This window comes from Coenobita brevimanus, chromosome 108 (genome assembly GCF_032717465.1).
Source record: "Coenobita brevimanus isolate Jiangsu-jjx chromosome 108, ASM3271746v2, whole genome shotgun sequence".
NCBI classification, from domain to species: Eukaryota; Metazoa; Arthropoda; class Malacostraca; order Decapoda; family Coenobitidae; genus Coenobita; species Coenobita brevimanus.
Genome location: NC_137061.1, coordinates 11950673 through 11975237, shown reverse-complemented (window position 1 = coordinate 11975237; position 24565 = coordinate 11950673). Strand labels below are relative to the sequence as shown.

General features: G+C 42.4%; 1 protein-coding gene across 1 annotated transcript in view; it reads right to left on the bottom strand.

Annotated features, from left to right (window-relative positions):
• Positions 1–8530: 8530 nt before the first annotated feature.
• LOC145417011 (beta-alanine transporter-like) overlaps positions 8531–24565 on the bottom strand; it is a 33679-nt gene continuing 17644 nt past the window's right edge. Inside the window, exons 6-9 of the mRNA XM_080285858.1 lie at positions 23349–23527; positions 22838–23003; positions 10180–10268; positions 8531–8672 (exon numbers count right to left, since the gene is read on the bottom strand). Of these exons, the coding sequence (XP_080141984.1) occupies positions 8531–8672; positions 10180–10268; positions 22838–23003; positions 23349–23527 (576 nt within the window). The remainder of the gene's footprint in view (positions 8673–10179; positions 10269–22837; positions 23004–23348; positions 23528–24565) is intronic.

Genomic DNA, 24565 nt, shown 5'->3' with positions numbered 1-24565 from the left:
TATTCACTCACAATTTCTCTCCAATCATAATTTATATCATGCACAGCCACTCTCCCTTGCTCAACAGACATCCCTCTCCCATCCAATGCTCTCTTCACACCATCCATCCTATTCGTGGTCTTCCTCTCAGCCTTACACCTCTCACATCAGATCTACTTATCTTTTTCACCAGTCGCTCATTATCCATTTTCTCCATATGCCCAAACCATCGCAACACCCTCTGCTCAACTCGATCAGCCATCTCCTGCACAACGCCAGCTTTTCCTTCACACTTCATCATTTCTCACTCGATCCATACGCAATACTCCACACATACTCCTCAGACACCTCATCTCCATTATATTCAAACTTTTCCTCTCTGCAACACTTATATTCCATGTTTCAGCCCCATGTAACTCAGTCGGTACCACAACACCCTCATACAGCCTTCTCTTTACATCCATTCTAAGCGAACGACATCTAAACACTTTTTTCATTCCTCCCAGCACCTTTCCTACTTCATTCATTTTAAACTTCACTTCTGCATCTATTCTTCCATCCACAGCAACATGTGATTGAAAAGCTCTACATCCTCAAGCTGTTAAAGCTTTGTAGCCAATATTTTTATATATGTAACTCTTAATTATTGTAATAGGTGAGTCTTGAGTTAATTCAAGAGCAAGAGGAGTTAAAGATGAATACAGGGAGTTGATCTCGATTTATTATCTTCAGAGAAAGTCTAAGTTGAGCAGCATATGTATTATACAGAGACTTAACCCTAGATAGGTGAAGTGGGGTATCAGAAACCCCAGTCCCCGAAATTTGATTTTTAAAAATTTAAGCATAAGTTCTACAGATCTGTTCGTCTCCTTACCTTCCTGCCTGGTGATGCTCTTCATGGGGATGATGGGGTCATAGCTGTATCTGGCTCTGATTTTGCTTTTATAGAGCCATTGGGGTATGTTAGACCCACAGATTACCTATAATGTAACCTAGCTGAGCCCTCGTGATTTTTTTATTTCATTTTGCTGTCTTTCTCCTTTTGTATACAGAAGGTCCCAACATCGGTCTACTACAGGCCACCCAAGGAATCATGATATTACTTTTCAATTTTGCAAGATTTTATTTTAAAATTTGCATACCTAAAATTTAATCATTTTTGTATAAACTTTAAAAAAATATAATTTTTTTCAATTAAACTTAATTTTTTCTGGCCCTATTTAAAGATAAGGGGTTGAATTATTTGTGTATTGAAGCATTTTGAAATATCTCAAACGGAAGTTTTTTTTTTTTTCAGACCCCACGTTACCTAATATGTAACATTTTGAAGATTCCCTATCTAGGGTTAATATACTAAGTATGTCTAGTTGGACCTCTCCTCTTATTCGCTCTCTCCACTACCTGTCGGTTCTATGGCCTGTCTCCTTCTGAGCTCAAAATTCCTACATTCTGGTGTAACAGGGGTCGTGTCACGTGTGCTCTACTGTCGTGGAAGCTTCTAGAATACTGTATGTCTGTGTGTATGTACTGCTTCCAGTGCACGATCAACATTCCTTCACTTAAAGAGTTGCATGCTAATATCCCGTTCCCACATCTTGTCTGGTGCTCTGTCTATCTATCTATCTATCTATCCATCATGCTATCTGTTATGATTTGTATTTATAATATGGAGTCCTGACATCGCTCGGTCACGTAGCTGACGGTCCTCCGACAGCAATCATCATTGAAATATGCTAATCTGTTATTACATAATAGTCTTCTTCTTCACTCTTAATACATAATATTGATTATTATATTGTACAAGTATAATATTCATGGTAATATTGCAATGATCCAGCAATATTACATTTTAAACAAGTTGTATACATAATTGAATATTGGTAAATTGGTTATTGTACTGTATTACATTTTGTAAAATGTGTATGTATAATAGTAAAATGCATATATGCAAAAAAAAAAAAACTTCAAAGTTAAGATTATGGTAAGAGCTATTAATATTTCATATAGAGATAATGATACTGGTATACTTCTATATTATGGGTCATTCTTCTTTTTTTTTTTTTTTTAATAAAATTAATACTATAGCCTATACAACATATGTACACTTCATATAAGGGGGTTGGCTTGGATGCTAACTCTCTCCCCACTAAATACTGACTCCAAATTTGCAATTCTTGCATGCATTCTGTGCATTGCGAACAGCACTACTGCAAATACAATACAGAAGATTATAAAGACAGTAGGTGCTGGGCTATACACATAATATGGGTTGAACATACTCAAACTCAAATCTTCCCAGGGCTTCATTGTTTCATTGATCAGCTGCATAGTTTCAAACTTAGGTGAAGTCAACTTAATACTTGTGCTCATGTTTAAGTCCATATCAGGCAGTGGGTGGAAATGTTTGTGTGTATGATTGAGGATGGCGTAGTGATTGATGGTGGATAAAGTGGACATGGATGGTGTAAATACCGCACAGTAGTCTGGTGCTATGTATAATTGTAACACTGTTACATAATATTGTTGTAATGCATAACTGTAACACTGTATGAATTGTAACATAATATTGTTGTCATGCATAACTGTAACATTGTATAAATTGTAACATAATGTTGTGGTAACATTGTGGTAATGGATAACTGTAACATTGTATGAATTGTTACATAGTATTGTAGTAACATTGTGGTAATGGATAACTGTAACATTGTATGAATTGTTACATAATATTGTGGTAATGCATAACTGTAACATTGTAGGAATTGTTACATATCGTTTGTAGTTACATAATTGTAGCAAGTGTAACATAATGCAATCGTTTGTCGTTACATAATTGTTACATATCGTTTGTAGTTACATAATTGTAGCAAGTGTAACATAATGCAATCGTTTGTCGTTACATAATTGCAATAATTGCAGTCCTGACATCACTAATCCGGTCATGCTGCTGTCGATGATAGTGATAATGTGCCATGCCACTGGCTCGTGGAGCATATTAATTTTCTTTTTGTGTCACTTATAGAAGGAGTTTATGTGGTATTTTGGCATTTGTAGTAACACACCTATTTTCATTTGTTTGTTATGTGATCTTACTGTATTTCTTTTTATTTTTTTGTATGTATTGATTTTCTATAGTTTGTTTTTCTTCGTTTGTCTACGCTTTTTCGGTGTTGTTCGAGGTTGCATAATTGCTGGTTAATTCCCTTGGGACCCTTTTTTAAGGTTTAGTTTATATTGCACAGATATTACTGAAAATGATATTATATAGCCCCATATTTTATTTTATATAAAAAATATATATACACTATATACAGTATTAACTATATACACTGACTAGTTGTTCATTTCTACCTATCGTGGGCAATATGTGTCAGCACTGTGTGGAAATCTTTGTCTTCACGATTGTGTTGAAGATGTTCATTCTTGCTAACGTCATTTGTGTTGGCCATTTTTTTTTTTTTAGTTTTCCTTGTAACTTAATTTGTCTGTTTCCATTAGGTAACTTTAATTAATAAATGTTTAATACAGTTCTTTTGATCGCTCACTGAGTAACTGTGATAGTATATTTTCTTTATTACTTTGTAGATGTAATAATGTATAGCTGTTTGTATGAAACACGTATTTTATGTAGGTATAAATGGTGACACTCGTTGGTAGTAAATAATTGCAATAATGAATGAATGAATATATACAGTGTAGAATATTTATTATTGGTGCAAGTATTTAATGATTGAATTAAGAAGATAACTGAATTAGGTATGTAAGTTGTAACTATACAGCACGTTTTATATGTTTGTGCAGAAGGTGTCTATCACTGTGTCTATCACTGTGTATTGTATAAATGAAGTAACTATGTAACTCACTCATTCTTACCGTGGTGGGAATGGTGTGAGTGGTGTTGCACGTGGTGATAGCGTTGTTCTTCACGGGTTGATTGACGTATTGTGGGGTGTCAGACACACGTTGATAGGCGTGGCGTCGTCTCAGCAAACACGTATGGTGACGTCGACTTCCCTCACTGGTAGCTGTGGTGAGTAAATGAGGAGCGATGAGTAACCTGGGTGAGGAAAGGTGAGTAAGATGCGTTATAAATGTGGCTCTGGTGTTTTGCTGTGTGTCTTGACCTCTGCGTCAGCGATGGAGGTAGGCGGGAGAGAGTGTTGGGGTTTTGTGCTTGTTGCTCTGGTCTTTCTTTTCCTTTACTTGCTTTGTTTTTTATTCTTCTTGCTGCTGCTTGAAGATGCTTGAAGATTATAGAGTTGTCTTGTAGCCTTGTTATTTGTAGTTAATCGTAGAGCTTGTTGATCCTCACTCATAACTCGTCGTTGCTACTGTATGCTCGTAGACTCGTACACTCGTAGGCTCGTTCATTACTGGCACCATTTAATGTTAAAGCTTTGTAGCCAACATTTTTATATATGTAACTCTTAATTCTTGTAATAGGTGAATCTTGAGTTAATTGAAGAGCAGGAGTTAAAGATGAATACAGGGAGTTGATCTTGGTTTATTATCTTCAGAGAAAGTCTAAGTTGAGCAGCATATGTATTTTACAGAGACTTAATACACTAAGTAAGTCTAGTTGGACCCCTCCTCCTATTCGCTCTCTCCACTACCTGTCGGTTCTATGGCCTGTCTCCTTCTGAGCTCAAAATTCCTACATTCTGGTGTAACAGGGGTCGTGTCACGTGTGCTCTACTGTCGTGGAAGCTTCTAGAATACTGTATGTCTGTGTGTATGTACTGCTTCCAGTGCACGATCAACATTCCTTCACTTAAAGAGTTGCAAGCTAATATCCCGTTTCCACACCTTGTCTGGTGCTCTGTCTATCTATCTATCTATCTATCCATCATGCTTTCTGTTATGAATTGTATTTATAATATGGAGTCCTGACAAAGCAACTCACTATGCAAAACAATATTCATCCTCCTACCATCTACCAACCTCGTACATTTCATCACTTTACTCTTATTCTCATTTACTTTCAATTTCCTCCTTTTACACACCCTTCCAAACTCCTCTGTCAACTGTCTCTGAATCTATCACCAGTGCAGCAACATCCGCAATCAGCAGCTGCTTCAGATTCCACTCTCTACCATCAACATTCACCAGACTCAGACCTTCACTTAACACTCTTGCATTCACCTCCCTTACAACACCATCCATATAAGTATTAACCAACCAAGGTGACATCACACATCCCTGCCGCAGCCCCACTCTCACGGGAAGCCAATCACTCACAGTTTTTCCCACTCTTACACACGCTTCACTGTTTACACAGAAACTTTTCACTCCTTTTAGCAACCTACCATCAAGTCCATACAGTCGTAAAACAGTCCACAAAGCCTCCCTATCAATTCTATCATATGCTTTCTCTAAATCCATGAACGCCCAAAACCCATCCTCACCTCTCGCTAAATACTTTTCACACACCTGTCTGACAGCAAACACCTGATCCACGCATCCCCTCCCTCTCCTAAAGCCACACTGCTCATGACCAATAACTCCCTCTCTACCCTCTCTAACTCTCTTAATTAACACGCTACCATTCACTCAACAGACTTATACCCCTAAAGCTAGTAGATTTATACTTATCACCTTTCCTTTATACAACGGGACCACACAAGCACCTGCCCAGTCAACTGGCACATTACCTCTCACAAAACACACATTCAGCAATCTTACTAACCAGTCAACAATAGCCGCTCCACCACCTTTCAGGCATTCCACAGCACACCCATCCATACCTGCATCTTTCCCTGTTTTCATCTCCTTTACTGCCTCCTGCACTTCCTCCATCGTGATCAAAGATTCGTTCAGCTCTTCCAACACATTTATTCCTTGCACCCCCTAAAAATAATTAAATAAATAAAAAAGTTGTAAGTCATAGTTCAAGGGTACGGTCAGATCGAAAATTTTGATCCGATTTTGACCAAATAATGTACAAGGGTTGAAGGACAGGAGAGGGTAAAGTGATTTAATATTCAGACTAATAGTTTGGAGGTCAAGGTCAAAGAGCAAGGTCAACAGATGGTCCCTTTAACACTGATATTTTCTGGTATACTGTATTGGAAGAGGTCCTATGAAGTATCTTATATTTTTTTTAAATGCAAGGAAGAAGGAACCAAAGGCCACCTTGGTCCGTCCTCTTGTCGGTTGAGGAAGCTCCCTAACACCTTTTCCTAAGCGATTTATTAGGCATCTTACACCTTACTGTCCTGGTCTTTGTTATATAATTCCTTCCAGCATCGCCACACTCTGCATACATAACATACAAAAGGATGTTAACCAGCCATATCCAAAAATAAACCGCTAAGCAAGAGATGTTAGGGAGCCCTAGAAGACAGGCCTAGAGTGCTGGGAGTGGTTGTATTTGGTGAGTGGCGCCGCGGTGGTTGGGTGGCAGCGTAATCTTCTCGTGGTGAACGTGGCCCGTATGTTGCATTCCAATTTATTCTCTGACGGATGTTTTTAGTGGATGGTGAGATATCTTGTTTACCTTATCCTGGGTCAGATTTCCATTCTTTATAATTCTCTCTCTCTCTCTCTCTCTCTCTCTCTCTCTCTCTCTCTCTCTCACTCACTCTCACACACACACACACACACACACACACACACACACACACACACACACACACACACACACTACGTGCTAAGTTTGGTTTTCCCAGGATTATCACCATTCCATCTCTCTCTCTCTCTCTCTCTAACCTAACCTAACCTAACAAACAAACTAACCAAACCTGGTACTATAAAAACAAATCCAACCCATCTTAAACTTTCCCGGATTAAAAAAATGCAAAAAAAAAGTACACAACGGAAATCAGCAACCTGGCCAAAATTTTTCGTCCTCTTCCGTTTTTTTTTTTTTTTTTTTTTTTTCACGTAGCTCAGTGGCAGAAAAAAATGCTGTAGCGTTACATCTTTTCTATAGCACTTCTTCGTGACTAGCATTATAATCTGGTGTTCAGTCTATTGCTACATCTCAGTGCTGAAGATGAAGAGATGAAAATTATAGGTTGAATTAAAGCGAAAGAATATGGTATGTGGTTTTAGATTTTTATAGATGTGCATACACTTCTTCGTGACTAGCACCAGAACCTAGTGTTAATCTATTGCTATAACGCAATATTTAAGATGGAGAGATGACAGTTTTAGGCCAGGTTGGAGTGAAAAGAGTATAGGACGCTATTTTATTTTCTTGCATATATATTTTCCCGTCAATTCTATAGACGAAATATTACAGACCTTAGCTCGTACTCATCGGTTAAGGAGGTTCCCAAGCACCTCTTCCTTAGCGATTTATTACTGGATATGGTTAGCCAGTATCCTCTTCTACGTTACTCATGATGAATATGGCGATGTTGGAAGGATTTGTGTAACACAGAATAGGACAGGAAGGTGTAATAAGCAAAATAAGTCGCTTAGGAAAAGGTGTTAGGGAGCTTCCTTAACCGACGAAAATACGGGCCTCTGACACACATAAACATAGACAAAATAGTGCTCTCATTTGCACATGCATAACCCTTCCAACAACCACTCTTCCCCCAGTCGTACATCGCCAGCATGGGCAATTCTGGCCATCACTCTCCCTCCGAAGATAAGATCCAGCCCTGAAGTGGACCTGAAACGGACAGATACAAACATACAGATATACAGAATGATACATATATATAACACTTTAATTTTGCTCCGTTGGGTGATTTCTTTTGCATTGCGAGGAGGGCCCAGTCTTATCCTTATCATTTATTCATATCCACCTTCATCTGCCACACCCGCTTCCACAAAATATCCACCTTCATTATTTATTCATTTCCACCTCGTACTGTCACACCCATGCCCTCACAATATCCACCCTCATTAATTAATTTCCACCTTCCTCTGCCACACCCAAGCCCCACAAAATATCCACTCTCATCGTTTACTCATTTCCACTTTTTGCTACACCCACACCAGCAGACTGAGCCGTCCCCACAGCACGTAAGATACCATCAGGCGCGTTTCTACTGAAGAGCTATTTATGAATGACCGTGTAGATAAGTCCACTGATGAGTGTCTCTCTCTCTCTCTCTCTTTGAGAAAGCTTCCTTGTCCTCTTGATCCCCCCATTGTCACTCAGTCAGAGGGATTTCTGGCTAGGGTGACTGTGGTGGTGGCATCGGTGGTGTGGCTAGGGTGTGTGGTGTACTGTGGTGGTGGCATCGGTGGTGTGGCTAGGGTGTGTGGTGTACTGTGGTGGTGGCATCGGTGGTGTGGCTAGGGTGTGTGGTGTACTGTGGTGGTGGCATCGGTGGTGTGGCTAGGGTGTGTGGTGTACTGTGGTGGTGGCATCGGTGGCGTGGCTAGGGTGTGTGGTGTACTGTGGTGGTGGCATCGGTGGTGTGGCTAGGGTGTGTGGTGTACTGTGGTGGTGGCATCGGTGGTGTGGCTAGGGTGTGTGGTGTACTGTGGTGGTGGCATCGGTGGCGTGGCTAGGGTGTGTGGTGTACTGTGGTGGTGGCATCGGTGGCGTGGCTAGGGTGTGTGGTGTACTGTGGTGGTGGCATCGGTGGTGTGGCTAGGGTGTGTGGTGTACTGTGGTGGTGGCATCGGTGGCGTGGTAGGTAGGGACTCCCGGTGTGGTCTGGAGGAGTCCCTCAGCCCTCTTGCGGTGGTGCCTCTCCTCCACGTCCTTGATGGTGTCCGGGAGGGGAAGGTTCCTGAAAAAAAAAATCGAGAATAATTATTATAAAGGTTGTTATTCCACGCCTACGAAACGTGTCTGATTCTCGCCGTCCCTTGGTCACTTCTGGCCTTTGGTTCCTTCTTCCTTGAAAAAATGAAAAAAATAGTCTTGAGATGTATATTTAGCCACGGATATTTTTTAGTCTTATTCTCGATATTTTTAGATGATTTTACACAGCTCTGGGGAAACCGTTTGAACTGAAGGGGTTAGATAGAGCCTCATGAACCCCTCCGCTGCTTAAGGTTCTTCCAAAAGTTGAAGAAAATCGTGTGGAGATAGCGAAGGTGAAGTAAGAGAAAAGAAGTCGCAGAATTGAACGGGTTAATTCAGCTTAGAACAGCTTTCTGTGCTGGAAAAGTTAGAGAGAGAGAGAGAGAGAGAGCACTACAAAAAGTCTCCCAAGCTGACCATAGTTTCTTTAAAGAGAGAGAGAGAGAGAGAGAGAGAGAGAGAGAGAGAGAGAGAGAGAGAATCGCGGGAGTTTACGGGGTCAGCCACTATGCAACATATGTCTCCACGGCCGTCAACCACTTCACTCCGATGACGTTATTTGTTTTCGTTTGGAGAGGCTAAAAATAAACAGGAAAAAAAAAAATGACGTTTCGGTTTTATAGGTATAATGTTTAGCAGTGTTTACAAATATTAAACACTGATTGTTTACAAATATTAAACACTGATTGTTTACAAATATTAAACACTGATTGTTTACAATTATTAAACACTGATTGTTTACAAATATTAAACACTGATTGTTTACAATTATTAAACACTGATTGTTTACAATTATTAAACACTGATTGTTTACAATTATTAAACACTGATTGTTTACAAATATTAACCACTGATTGTTTACAATTATTAAACACTGATTGTTTACAATTATTAAACACTGATTGTTTACAATTATTAAACACTGATTGTTTACAATTATTAAACACTGATTGTTTACAAATATTAAACACTGATTGTTTACAAATATTAAACACTGATTGTTTACAATGATTTGTGGTTATAAAGAATGCTGATTAATTTACAGGAAAAAAAATAAAGCACCTAAAAATAAGAAATTAAGCACCCTTACACCACTTCCTTAGCGATTTATTTTTTGGATGCATCTGGTTTATATCCTTTTTCGTTATTTATGCAGAGTATGGCGATACTGAAGGTGTTTCTGGAAGACAGAAGAGGACTGTAAGGTGTAATGAACAATATAAATCGCTTAGGAAAAGGTGTTAGGGAGCTTCCGTAGCCGACGAGAATACCAGCCTAACTAGGATATTTCGGGACACCTCTTCCTTAGCGATTTATTTTGTGTATTGCGCCTTAATATTGTCTCCCATATTTATATCGTTGCAGTGAAAAACTTGCATCACTAAGACGAATATGTAGGAAAGACGATATAACAGGAAAGACGTTATGTAGGCAGAATAAATCGCTAAGGAAGAGGAGTTACGTGATCTCCAAAGCTTAGAGCACGTCACCTGGTCTCCGGTAACAGGAAGGAGGCCACACCGCCGACCACAGCCGCTACGATGAAGCTTGCATCCACTGCCCACCACACCTGTATTACCTGGCCACACATTAATACATTATAATTATTACCTTCATTAGCAATTATCATCTCATTATTATCATTATCAGCCATTACGAACATCGTCTCATGAATACAGCATTATAGTTATCACTGGCAATTATTATTATTTTATTATTATCATTATCAGTCATTATAAACCTCGTCATATTTATACAGCATTACAATTATCACTGTGTCCAGCAATTATTATCATTTTATTATCATTATCATTTTATTATCATTATCATCATTATCATCATCATAAACACCATCAAATTAATACACTATAATTATCGCCATCATCAACTGTTATCATCATTTTATCGTTATCACCATTATCATCATTAATATCGTCACAAAAATACAGCATTATAATTATCACCATCAACAGTAGTTATTTACATTATCATAATTATCTATCGTTGTCACCATCATAAACAATCATCATCGTCGTCACATAGATAGACAGAGTCATACATACACAGATACATAGATGAATACATAACACCATAAACAAGATATAGATATAGACAGATAGATTAATAGATAGATAGAAAGATAGATACATAGATAGGTATGTAGGTAGGTACAAAGACATAGATTGATAGATAAATAAACAGACAGATAGACGGATAGACAGGTACACAGATAGACAGAGACACCAATGACTCACCAACAAATCGGTAATGAAGGGGGCACATAACTCCCCGAAGCAGCCGAATAAGTCCAACATTGTCACGCCTCGAGCCCGGACTACAGTTGGCATCAGTTCCACGAAGTACACCAAGGAGACCTGCGATTGGCCGATTTTATTTATTTATTTATTTTTATTTGTATTATTCATTTACTTATTATTTTTATTATTCTTGCCACTTTCCAGCAAACTTACTCAACCCCTTCACCCCGAGGAGGTAGTCTATATTTTCTTACGCCTGTCTTAAGATGGTATTCAGAGGATGATGTTTGTTTTACGTTTAATCTCGTTATACGATTCCGTCCATCGCAGGAACCTCGTATGGCAGGATTTTGACTCTCTCTCTCTCTCTCTCTCTCTCTCTCTCGAATTCAATCAATCAATCAATCAATCATTTCCTGTGGCACCCCACTGGATGCATAGGGCCTCAATGAACTCTCTCCACCAATATTTGTCTCTTGCCATCTCCTTCAGGTCCCACCAACACTCCTCTCCTGCTTCTTTTTTCATTGTCCTCAACCAGGTTTCCCTCGGCCTACCTCTACCTCTTCTTCCTCTAGCAGTCCACTCTGGCACATCCTGTATTAAACTACCTTCTTTTCTGTATATGTGCCCCAGCCACTTCCAGCGAGACAGTCTCACATATTCATTAACTGGTTCCACTCTCGTAATATCCCCTACTCTTGCATTTGTAACTCTGTCTTGCCACTTTACCCCAAGAATCCTTCTCAGTATTTTATTCTCAAATCCTAATACTTTCTGATCTGTTGCAATTGTACTGTACTATGACTCATGCCCGTAAATTAAAATTAGTCTAACCATGGACTTGTAAATTTTCACTTTAGTATGTACCGAAAGCATATTATTATTCCAAACAGATTTCAACATTCCAACAGCTCGCCAAGCCTGTCTAATCCTCTCCTCAATTTCATTGTTTAATGATCCATTAGATGATACAATCGTTCCCAGATACTTAAAGTTTTCTACATTCTTCACCACATTATTCCCAATTCCACAATCGATTTGGTTCTCCACGTTCATATTAATAATTTCAGTCTTTCCACAATTTATTACCAATCCCACTTTTTCTCCTTCCTCCACCAGATAATCAAGCACCCTCTGCATCTCGTAAATACTTCCGCAAATCAGTACAGTATCATCAGCATAGTCCAAATCCATCAGCTTCTCATTTTCTTTCCAGTTAATTCCTGCACCTGTTCTCCTAACAACATTTATCATAACATAATCCATAACCAAAACAAACAACAATGGCGAAAGAACTCCTCCTTGAATCACTCCTGACCTAACTTGAAATGGATCACTCAAAGAACCACCCACCATTACCTTACAAAAAGTACCTTCATACAAGCTTTTAATAATATTTACAAACGTTTCTGGTATACCAAAGAATCTCATAATTTTCAACATAGCTCCACGTGAAACACTATCAAACGCCTTTTCAAAATCCACAAAACACATACTAAGTGGATATTTCATCTCATTAACTTGTTGCATTAGATGCCTTACAATAAAAATCTGATCATTACAACCTCGACCCTTTCTAAATCCCGCTTGTTCTTCTCTTAAAATTTTATCAATTACTGGCTCTATTCTGTTCAACAAGATTTTGGAAAAGACTTTTGCAACTAAAGGTGTCAAAGTTATCCCCCTCCAATTGCCACACACACTTAAATCTCCCTTTTTTGGTATTTTTACAATCACTCCATTTTTCCACTCTTCTGGAATTCCACCATTATCCCAAGCCACATTTAAAAGTTTCAAAAGCGCATTCATCAACTCGTCATTTTCCACCTTAAGCATTTCAGGGAATATTCCATCCTCTCCCCTAATTCAGAAGGTCTAAAGCTGAATATAATCAAGAGAATCCAATACTTTCATCACTTAAGGAGGCCCGTTAACACCTTTCTTTAAGCGATTTAATTTGCTTATTACATCTTCCCATCATCTTCTGTGTTACTTAAGTCATTCCAGTACTAGGCCTGTGTTCTCGTCGCTCCCTAACACCTCTTCCTTAGCGATTTATTTTTTGGATATAGTTGGTTAATATCCTTTTGTACGTATGTTTATGTAGAGTATGGTGACGTTTGAAGGATTCATATATAACGCAGAGTAGGACAGGCAGGTGTGATAAACAAACTAAATTGCCTAGGAAAAGGTGCTAGGGAGCTTCCATAACCGACGAGAACATGGGATAACTCTAGCATTTTATTCCAGCCAGACGATTTTGCTCAGCTTAAAATAAAATGAGTATAGAACACCAGGGGCTATGACCGTTGGCAGGGATGTTCTTTGCTTTTTTTTCTTTTTTTTTGGCTGAGAGGGGCATCATATACCTTCCATCAACCCCTTCAAAATCAATGGGTTTTGCTGAGGAAAATCGTCTGGTAGGAGCAAGTAAAAGTTAATGGGGCTGAAGTAATGTGTAAGATTAATGGGTAAGATATAATGGGTAAGAGATAATAGGTTAGAGTTAATGAGCAAGAAATAATGGTTGAGTTAATGGGTAAGAGATAATGGATAAAATCTGACGAGTAAGAATTAAAGGGTAAGATTTGATGAGTGAGGTAATGAGATGCGTTTAAGGGCAAGTTTTAATGGGTAAGAGGTAATGGATAAGATCTAATGGGTAATAGTTAGTGGATAAGGTAATGGGTAAGAAATAATGAGACAGATAATAGGCAAGAGTTAATGGGTATGTACCCCCTCCACAATATGTCTACCCCCGATGTATATATGTCCCCCCCCCAATGCATACATGCCCCCACTAAATTTGCTAGGTCAGCATGCTTTCCCACGCCTGAAGACGGCGTTATTGCATCAGTTCTTAGCAGACAGCCGACACGGGCAGACTGTTTTACTGTGAGCTTGTAATAAACTCCTTATCTAGCTGTTTGTATACGGAGTTTCTATCACCAAAGTATTGCAAGTTACATTTGGTAGCAGCGGTGTTTTGAACCATCAGATTCTGACTGCCTCCTTGGATTTTTAGTGCTACAACAAGATACACGACGTCTCGCATCTGCCAGCCTCGCCCCTCCTCCGTGCCTCTAGTGCTGTAATACCTTGGCTGTGCTTTTCGAGTGTACCATTTTTCTCACCAGTGCTCACCTCTCAACCAACCGCACCCATACGCCTTGTTCCTGACCGCACGTGTCACCGTTGCCGACCTACGCACCTGTTGCACCTGTTCCCAGCACCTGTTCCGGACTCATCATAGCTCCTGCCCCCACGGTGCCACTTATCACTGTCTGCCCACTGCCTGCCCACCACCATTCTCTGCATTTGCAACTCACCAGCTCTACACCTGCCTTGCGCCGACATCTGCCTCACCACCCACCACCGGCCTCCGGCGTCGCCCGCATCTGGTCTGCATTACGGAGCCTCCTAAGACCGCCACTCCCTGCCGGTGATTCATCGCGGCGTCTCTTCTCCTCTCCGCCCAGCTGTCTCTCCACTGCCGCCCCGCCCCGCCCCGTCGCCCCGCCCCGTCGCCCCGGCCCGCCCCGCCCCAGCCTAGCTACGCCCAGCCACCCTGCACGTCATACATCTCGACACTCCCGTTTCTCCTGTGTAACTATAGTATATCTTTCCTTTCTCTAGAGATTATCCTCGATTTTCTCTACAGATTGGTTCTTGTAAATATTCCATCTCATTTTCATTACCCCGTTTTCATCTTCACCTACGTTATTTATTATCCATCTCATCCTTCGCATTTTATTTAAGCCATTCATACCCGCACCTTCATTCATATTTTCACTCCTAGTGTATTCCGTTCTCTCATTATTATTTATACATTTCCACCTACGTATCCATCTTCATCCTTCCATCTTCCATTGCCGCATTAAATGTCATAATTTCCACGTCAACCGCTTACCACCAGCTCTCTCGACCCGGAAACATCACCTGCTCATACCCCGTCTGCCGACTCTAACACAATCACTCATTTACGAAGTGGCAAAGAGTACCACCGCCCTGTCTCTGAGACTCCCGTTTCACTTCCCGCAGAATCACTTACTACCCGTCCTACCCTCGTAAATCCAGATACCTCCTCCTCTACTCCTGCCTCTACACTCCCTTCTTCTTCCTCTACTCCTTCCCGTCGTTCCCTCTCCTGCCTCCCTTCATACCCCGTCTTGCTCGCCCTTAACTGCCACTACCTTCTCTCTCTCCCCCACCTCTCCTGCCGCCACTTCTGCACTTCCAGCCATGGCCAACCCTTCACAGTCTATCTATCTGGACGATGCCAATCGTCCCAAATTTACCGGCCAGGACCCAACTTGGTCTGTCTATGATTTCCTCAGAGAAGTCGAAACCGAAATAAATAATAGACAAATTACCGAGGAATCACTCAAAGTAGCTTACCTCCTCGGTCGCTTGCATCACGGTAAATCAGACATCGGATCCGCGATCCGTGCAGGACATTTCGATAGCATTCGTACCTTTGCTGATTTTCGTACGGAACTCATCAGCCTTTGTTGCCAGCATTCAAATACCGCGTCTCTCATGGGATTAATTAATCTCCTAAACCAACTAGATGAGGACTTGCGCGTCCCAGCGCAATATGCCAAGCTCCGCGAAGCTGCCGCCGCCATGAAAGCATCTAGTAGCGAGATGCTCCAATTACTGGTAGGCACGAAATGGTTAGAAGACAAGAATGGCGTTCCAATGCTTTCACTCACCAACTTTGCTGACTTAATTGGTTACCTCAGATTCCTTCACTGGCTTACTCCTAAACAGCGAGAGCTAGCCTTGGAAATCGGTTTCAATCCAGGAGATAAAATTATTCAGGTCACTAAAGCCATTCATGAAAGAACAGGTTCGAACTACACGCGTCAGGGCACCACCCAACCCTTGGCCTCCTCAGTCTGTCACACCTCCACTACCCCAGACCAATCTCGCTCCCATCCCACCACACGCGGCAGACCTGCCACACATCGCTCTCCTACCGCAGGTCGTGATCAATCTAGCGCCCGACGGAACAGACAATCTTCGATTCCTTGCTGGTACTGTGGTCATCCTGGACATCGAGCATCCAGTTGCGACCGTACATACAGACGTCCTCACTCCCAAACCAGACAGCGTACGCCTTCCCGCTCACTTCGTCCACACTGCAAATACCACAAATCAAGCACGACTCACACCACTGAGGAATGTCGTTACCTCAACCGCCCACAGTCGGGGGAAGCGCTGCGCCCGTATCGGACCAATATCACGTAGAACCAGAAACCCAACTCCCCATCCGCCATGTAGGTCCCATAACATCCTCGGGTTTAGTCATTCTCGGAAGCAGTCATGACATACCAACGTCATTCTTCTTGGACACAGGATCTATAGTAAATCTCATCTCCGAAAATTCCTTACAAATTATTCATCGCCATCACAGCCACGTCAGTTTCCTAGAACCACCAGACATTCGCCTATGTGGTGTTAACGGCTCAGAGTTTAAGGTTAAGGGAAGAGTCACCCTTGAAGTCAAACTCCACAGAGATTTGCCCCCTATCCTCATTGAATTTCATGTCACTAATGACTTGCAGTATCCTGCAGATGCCCTTATTGGTTTCTCCACCATGGCACTACATTCCATTGCATTATTACCTGCTTGTGGTAGTATAGACATTTCTGGATTCCCGGTTTACACTATGGAATGTCCCCGTCCTGTTCTTATGATCAAATCAGTCCTTCAATTACCTCTGTCCCTATCGCTACCAAAAAGTCCAACCCAGCCCAAACCACCACTATCATCATCTGAGAATACAGAGATCATTCCTTTACTGACTGCGAGCAAGGACATAAATTCCTCAATGTCTCCTGATACATCATCTCAGCCCTCGAACATGGCTCTTACATCCTCTCTCGACAACACTATCGCTGACTCAGACATGTCTCAGTTACCTACCTCACACAGTCTGAATGATCTTCTCCAACACGCAGAGATGAAACGTGCAGTAACGAATATGTGCACAATTTTGTTACCGCATGAGTTCACCAAAGTTTCTGTTTGTGTTGCCGGTGCGAAAGAAGGAGTGGATGTACTAACCCTACCTGAAACGTGTTGTGTGAATGGCTTGACTTATGAGTCAGCGTGGTGTACAGTCTTAGAGGACAGTTTATGCTACCTGTACTTGCTCAATGTCACAAATGCTCCACTAAAACTTAAAAGTGGTATAAAGATTGGAGACTTCCTAGTATACTCAGCGGCCGTAAAGGTGTGCCAGGATTCCTCAATTCCTACTATTCAGACTGATGATACGCCAATCGGTGTATGTACTATTAACTCTACGGGATCTGCGCCGACGCATTCACCCGATATGCTCTCACATCTCACTTGCACAGATTTCCCAGAACATACGCATCAACTCCTCGACCTTCTGACCTCATACAGAAACGTGGTTGCCTTACCCGGTGAACCGATGGGTAGAACAGACCTTGTCAAACATACGATTGAACTACTCCCAGGAACTCAGCCGATTTACATACCAGCGTATCGATTGCCTCACAGCCAAAGAAAGCAAACAGATCAAATGGTACAGAACATGTTAGACCAGGACATTATTGAACCCTCCGTCAGTCCATGGAATAGCCCACTTTTCTTAGTACCAAAGAAGGACGGCAACCTTAGACCAGTAGTCGACTATCGGAAGGTCAATTCTGTCACCGTTCCAGACCGTTTCCCGTTACCTGTCCTCACTGAATTGCTAGAATCCCTTGGTGACAATAACGTAGTCTTTTCATCTTTAGACCTCCTCAGCGGGTACTGGCAGGTCGAAATGGAAGAGTCCTCTCGCCCAGTTACAGCCTTTAGCACCCCTTCCGGACATTTTCAGTTTAAGAGACTCCCTTTTGGTCTCAGAAATGCTCCCTCCGTGTTCATGCGACTTATCCATTCAGTCTTCATTGGTATGATGGGACACTCTCTTTTTGCTTACCTAGATGATATCATTGTTGTGAGTAAATCCATCCCTGATCATTTTACCAAACTCCAGCAAGTCTTTGAACGCCTCCAGCTCGCAGGCCTGAAAATCAATCTCAGTAAATGTGACTTCCTGCGAAAGAAAATCAAATTCCTAGGCCATGTCGTAGATGCACAAGGCATTCATACTAATGAGGATAAAACTAAGGCGATCATTAACTTCCCAGAACCTACCACTACCGACGCTGTACGAAGTTTCCTGGGCCTCAGTAGCTATTATCGTCGCTTTATCAGGAATTATGCGCAGATCGCCGCTCCTCTGACCCACTTACTCAAGCAGAATGTGCCCTTTGTTTGGACTAACGACCAGTCACAGGCTTTCCAAAAGCTAAAGACAGCTCTTGTAAATGCCCCTATTCTAGAGTTCCCTGATTATACCACACCCTTCCTTCTCTGCACAGATGCCTCAGGCACTGGACTTGGTGCCGTTTTGATGCAACTTGATGAAGCATCAACGAAGCGCGTAATAGCGTATGCTAGTCGCACCCTTACAACCGCTGAACGTAACTACAGTGTCACAGATCTCGAAGCGCTAGCGGTAATCTGGTCCTTGAAACATTTCAGAGATATCGTCTATGGTTATCCAGTGCATATCCAAACAGACCACCTTCCACTATGTGATTTGTTCAAAAATTGCAACCTAACAGGTAGGTTAGCTAGATGGTCTGTCATCATCCAGGACTTTAATCCCACTTTTCAATACGTACCAGGCAAGTTGAATGTAGTCGCAGACGCACTCTCACGTCACGTAGCAGCAGCTATAACATCACTGCAGCCTGAAGTAAGTGAAAATACTACACTAACGTCAGAAGTTGTTCGAAACTTTCAACGCCAAGACCCCATGTGGTCCAAAGTCATTTATTTCCTAGAATCTGGCGATGCCTCGACCTTACCTACTCTGCCAGTATCACTAGATGAGTTCATGCTAGATGATGATCTCTTGTACAGGAAAACACTGCTAACAGGCAAAGATATGCCCAATCGCGAAGTACGCCAACTTGTTGTCCCGACTGCCCTGGTACCAAAGGTTCTTCATATTGTTCATAATACTCCTCAAGCTTCTCATCCAGGTAAAGACCGATGCTTGCGCCAAGCATGTCTCAAATACTACTGGCCAACCATGCGCCGCAATATCCATGCCCACTGTGACTCTTGCCTCTCCTGCCACCGCCACAAAGGATCAACCGGCTTACCAGCACCTCTCTTACAATACCCTATCCCGTCACGACCATGGGAAACTGTCTCAATCGATCTCTTAAAACTACCTCTCACAGAATCTGGCGCTGAGTACTTGTTCGTAGCGGTCGACCACTTCTCCCGCTACTGTGTCCTCGTACCCCTCTCCGACAAGACCGCGAAGAGCGTTGCACGTGCCCTTGTAGATCACGTAATTTGCCCGTTCAGTACCCCTCATACCATTCTTACTGATAACGGTACAGAGTTCAACAATAGCCTTCTCGATGAGATCTGTCGCCACTTTCATATCAGTAAGTGCAATGTCGTGCCTAACCATCCGGCTTCCAATGGCCTTGTAGAACGCCACAACCGTAAAATCTTAGAGTGCCTCAGACATCTAGGCTCCCATAGTTCGTCCTGGGATGACTGGATTCCCCAAGTGGCATCTTCCATCAATAGTTCCATCAATGCATCCATTGCTGAATCTCCCTTCTTCGTCCTTTCTGGTTTTGACAAGGACCTCCCATACTCTCTCTTATCCTCAAAGCCAGAACCCATCTACAACATGGATGATTATGTTAAACTAAAATTGGCCAACTTCCAGACAATCCACCAGTATGTCCAATCCACTTTGGCTTCCTCTCAGGAGGACATGCTGCAGCGCCAACATAAGTCCGCCTCTCCTATCACTATCAGTGTAGGCGATCTTGTCTTTGCTCATTCCCATACGCGTTCCTCTAAGTTGGATGACAAATTTACAGGGCCCCACCGCGTCCTCACTCAACAAGGAAACAAATTTCACCTCCAGGACCTGTCCACTAGGGACACCAGATGGGTCCACGTCGATGACTTAAAGCGAGCACCCCGTGGCCTCGTGTTGGAAGAGTCACTTCCACAACCTCCTGCCCCCTCTTCCCCTCCTCCCATCCCTCAGTCTACCTTGTCTCCACCTATCCCTCAGTCTCCTTCCTCTCCACCTCCACCTGCTCATTCATCAATCAATCAATATCGGTCCAAATTGCGCTCTGCCCATCAACCTCTTCACGACCTCCCTCATTAACTCTACCCTGATTTTCTAGGTACGATGTTAGCGATCTCCCTGCTGGCAGTGCTGACCCTCCTGGGGTCTGGGTCAGGTCAGGACGATGGTGGAGTACGTCCCGGGGCCTTGGTCGGCTCGGGAGGCGAGGTAATGCTTATCGACGACATCGCCTCCTTGCGCTACGATCTTGCGCCCCTGGCCGAAGTGGCCATTGCCCTACCTGCCTACGCGCACCAGCTCCACGGAATCAGAAACCGTCTCACGGCCCTCATGGGGACACACAACCCGAATGAGTATCTCTATAACCTTTTCCTCCCACTCTCCTGGCAGTTGCAATGCATAAGTAACAGATTCACTGAGCTCATTGACACATTTTCTTCTTCTACCTCAAACTCAACATGGATAATCTCCAACTGGCCGTTGACTCTCTCCTGTCTCAGGTCTCTACCTTGGTTCGTATCCTGGTCGATGCTATCAATGGACGTGTCACTGCCGACTTAGTACTTGTCTCAGCTCTTCGTTCTGTCCTGGAATGGGCTCACTCCACCTTCGGTCTCTCCCCAGTCCTCCCTTACTCCTCCCTTGAATATTATTATCCTGTTCTCGAAGCCAGTCTTCTCACTACATACGTCGTCGTCCATATTCCTCTCCGTTCTGCCATAACCTTTAACCTTTTCCACATCATTCCCTTCCCTTTCCGCCTCAACAACTCCTTGTTACAGGTCTCTGTTCCTTCAGACTATTTCCTCCTCTCCCATGATCCTCTTTCCGTTGCCTTCCTTTCTTCCACAGACCTCCAGCAATGTTCCTCCCTTACTCCGACCTCTCGTCTCTGTGCTGCCCACCTTTTCGCTATCTTCCCTAGCAGTGCTACATCCTGTGAGTCTGCTTTAGTTCTCAACCATTCCATCTACTCGGCCTGTTCTTTTGTCCCTCCTCCTGACCTCCCGGTCCACCATACTCACCTCAACCATGTCCAGTATTTCTTCTTTGCTGTTCCCATCTCTGTCACAATCATGTGTCCTGGTTCTTCCGTTCGCTCCGTCCCCGCTAGTGGTCTCTACAAAGCACCTGACTATTGTACCGTCAAATCAGAGTCCGTCATCACTTACGCCACTCGCTATCACCAAGCTGTTCGTAAACACTCCTATGACATCTTTCAACCAATCGACATGCCTTCAACCCTACCTTCTGCCAACATTACCATCACCTTCCCTCACTTGCACATGCTCACCTTCCTTAATGACAGTGATTTCATTATGGATCAATTTTCTCTGGCCTTCAGCCGTTCATGGGTTCATCCAACAGTTGTGTTTCCCCCTGTGGTTATCGCTTTCATAGGTTTTCTACTCATCATCTGTGCAGTGCATTGTTGTGTCAGAAAAATGGACCGTCGACTCCAGGAAATCAGAGTCGCTACAGGCATAGTACGCCCTACACACGACGTAGAAACTCCCCGTACTTAGTGCCCTCGCATTCCGTGACTACCATTGCCATCTAACAATTACCCAAACTGTGAACAGCACTCTGCCTATTAGAAAATGATAGTATTTCTTTCATGCATTACTCAGTGACAGTGTATCCTACAGAATATCCAAAAAAAAAAAAAAAAAATGAAGGAAGAACAACAATAGAACTCTCATATCTACTCCTTGTTTATCATGTATCAAACTATTATTGTGTAATTCCCATTATGTTTATATATACCTTCGACCCTTACTGGATTTGTACCTATTATTCCTTGTATATCTTATCTGTATATATCTTTCTAATTCCCTCCCCTCAACATGGCCATGTCTCCCCTACTGCCCCTGTATCATACTTATCCCTTGTACAAACCTCCCGGTCCTGCTTTACTCCTATAATCAAACACCATTTACCTCCCGGTGTCAGGAGACACTGTCTCAGCCACCCGGGGGAGTAGTGTACCCCCTCCACAATATGTCTACCCCCGATGTATATATGTCCCCCCCCAATGCATACATGCCCCCACTAAATTTGCTAGGTCAGCATGCTTTCCCACGCCTGAAGACGGCGTTATTGCATCAGTTCTTAGCAGACAACCTAGCCGGGCAGACTGTTTTACTGTGAGCTTGTAATAAACTCCTTATCTAGCTGTTTGTACACGGAGTTTCTATCACCAAAGTATTGCAAGTTACAGGTAAGAGATAATGGGTGATAGGTAATGGATAAGGGTTAATGGGTAAGAGTTAATGGGTAATATTGCATTCAGTCCTTACCTCATAAACAAGAGTCATAAGCAGATATATCCCCATCATGAGACCCCATCTCTGCCACACGTCCCCTGAGAAAGATGGTGAAGGTGAGGAAGATGGGGAAGATGGGTACAGTGAGGAAGATGGGGGATAATAAGGAAGCTGGAGAAAATGGGGAGGAGGGGGAAAATGGGAGGGTATAGAAGATGGGGAAGGTGGAGAGAATGAGGAAGATGGGGAAAATAAAGAAGATGGGGAAGAAAGGGTGGAGGTAACTAATGCTATTACCTCTCGACATATAAAGGAATAACCAATCATTACCATTAGAAATATATCTGAATATTCTTAGGTTTATATCGATATTACAACGATATACATAACATGCAAGAGAATGATAAGGATAAATTGCGAACTAAACCACAAAGGAAGAGGTGTTACGACAGATACCTTACCTAGCGAAAGTGTGACATCCAGCAGCAGCAGCAGAATGACCAGCAGGTGAGAGGCCACTGTCACCACCCTCCTCCTCAACCACCGCATCAACACCAAAGCAGACGTTATTGCCAGACAGTCAGCCACACCCAGGAAGACCAAGTACTGCTGTGTGCTCGTCCTGAAGAAGAGGAAAAAGAAGAAGAGGAGGAGGAGGAAGAAGAAGAAAAAGAGGCGGAAGAGGAAGTGGAAGAAGCAAATGAGAAAGAAGAAGAAAGAGAAGATGATAAAATATATGCCTATCTGAAGAATAAACAGAGGCAAAAGAGATCTGTTTATGCTTATCATCTCTTATCCTGATTTTCTAAAGTTAAAAGATATTTAGGGAGAAAAACTCAAAGACCAATATCAGGGTCAAGAAAAACATGAAAGGGGGGGTGGTGCTGCCTTGGTGGGGGTATGCACTCTCTGAATGCACTTCTTAGGCTATAAAACTAATAAAATATGCATGTTAAAATTGTCTCACCTCGTGATGTTGGGAGCATTGAGCGGCATCCCGATAAAGAGCAACCTGTTTGCGAATGACAGGAGTGACGCTGAGATGAGGATGTGACGCATGGCTGGGGACTTGACACAGTGCCACATCTCCTGTAGGAAGCCCGTCTTTGGCGCCATTTTTTCTGTGGCAGTTTTAGTCACTGTGTCCTGCAGGCAAACATGAAAACGGTCATTTTAATCCATACTTGGTTTATGCTCTCTACTTACAGACGAGTTTATTAAGCTTCGGGTCCCGCCAAGAATTGTATTTACCTATTTGTAGTATACAGGAATTGAGCAATGCTCGTGTTGTCCTGTCTCCATACCCACATTTATCAAGTCTACCTTTACACACGTGAATGTTTTTCTCATGCACCACCTCTTTGTCTAAGTCGTTCCAAATATTTAAGTATTTACCTAATATACCTAATTGTGATATACACGGAATGTACTATGCTCGTGGGTTTCCGTCGCTGTTTCTCAATAAGTCGAATTTAGCTTTAAACTCGGTTAAGTTTTTAGACTGGACGATCTCTTTGTCCAGGCTATTCCATAAGTCTATACTTCTGTAAGGAAAGCTATATTTCTTGATATCCTTCAAGCAGCTTGACTTTTTCAATTTCATTCCGTGTCCTCTTGTTGCTCTCTTATCCCATACAAACAGATCTTCTTTGTCAATTTTATCTACTCCCACCATGGTCCTGAACACCGCAATCATGTCTCCCCTCTTTCTCCTTTCCTCTAACGAAGGCAAATCCAGTTTTTCCAGCCTCTCTCTGATTGAGAGCTCTGCCAGACAGGGGACCATCTTGGTTGCTGTTCTTTGTATTCTCTCAATCTTGTTTATATCTTTCTTTTTGTGTGGGGACCACACTACCGCTGCATATTCTAACCTGGGGCGGATCATGGACACTATCAATTTTTTCATCATTTCCTCATCCATAGAATGAAATGCTACTCTTATGTTAGTCAAGAGTTTATAAGTCTCTCCAACTATCTTGTTAATGTGCTTTTCTGGTGACAAACTATCTTGGACCAGCACTCCCAAATCTTTCTCTTCTCTCCTTTTTGTGATTAATTCATTACCCGAAAAATAATTCAGTGATGGTCTCCTGGTACTTTTACCCATTTCCAATATTTTACATTTCTTTACATTAATTTTCATTTCCCACGTCCGGCTCCAATTGTGTATCCTATCCAAATCCT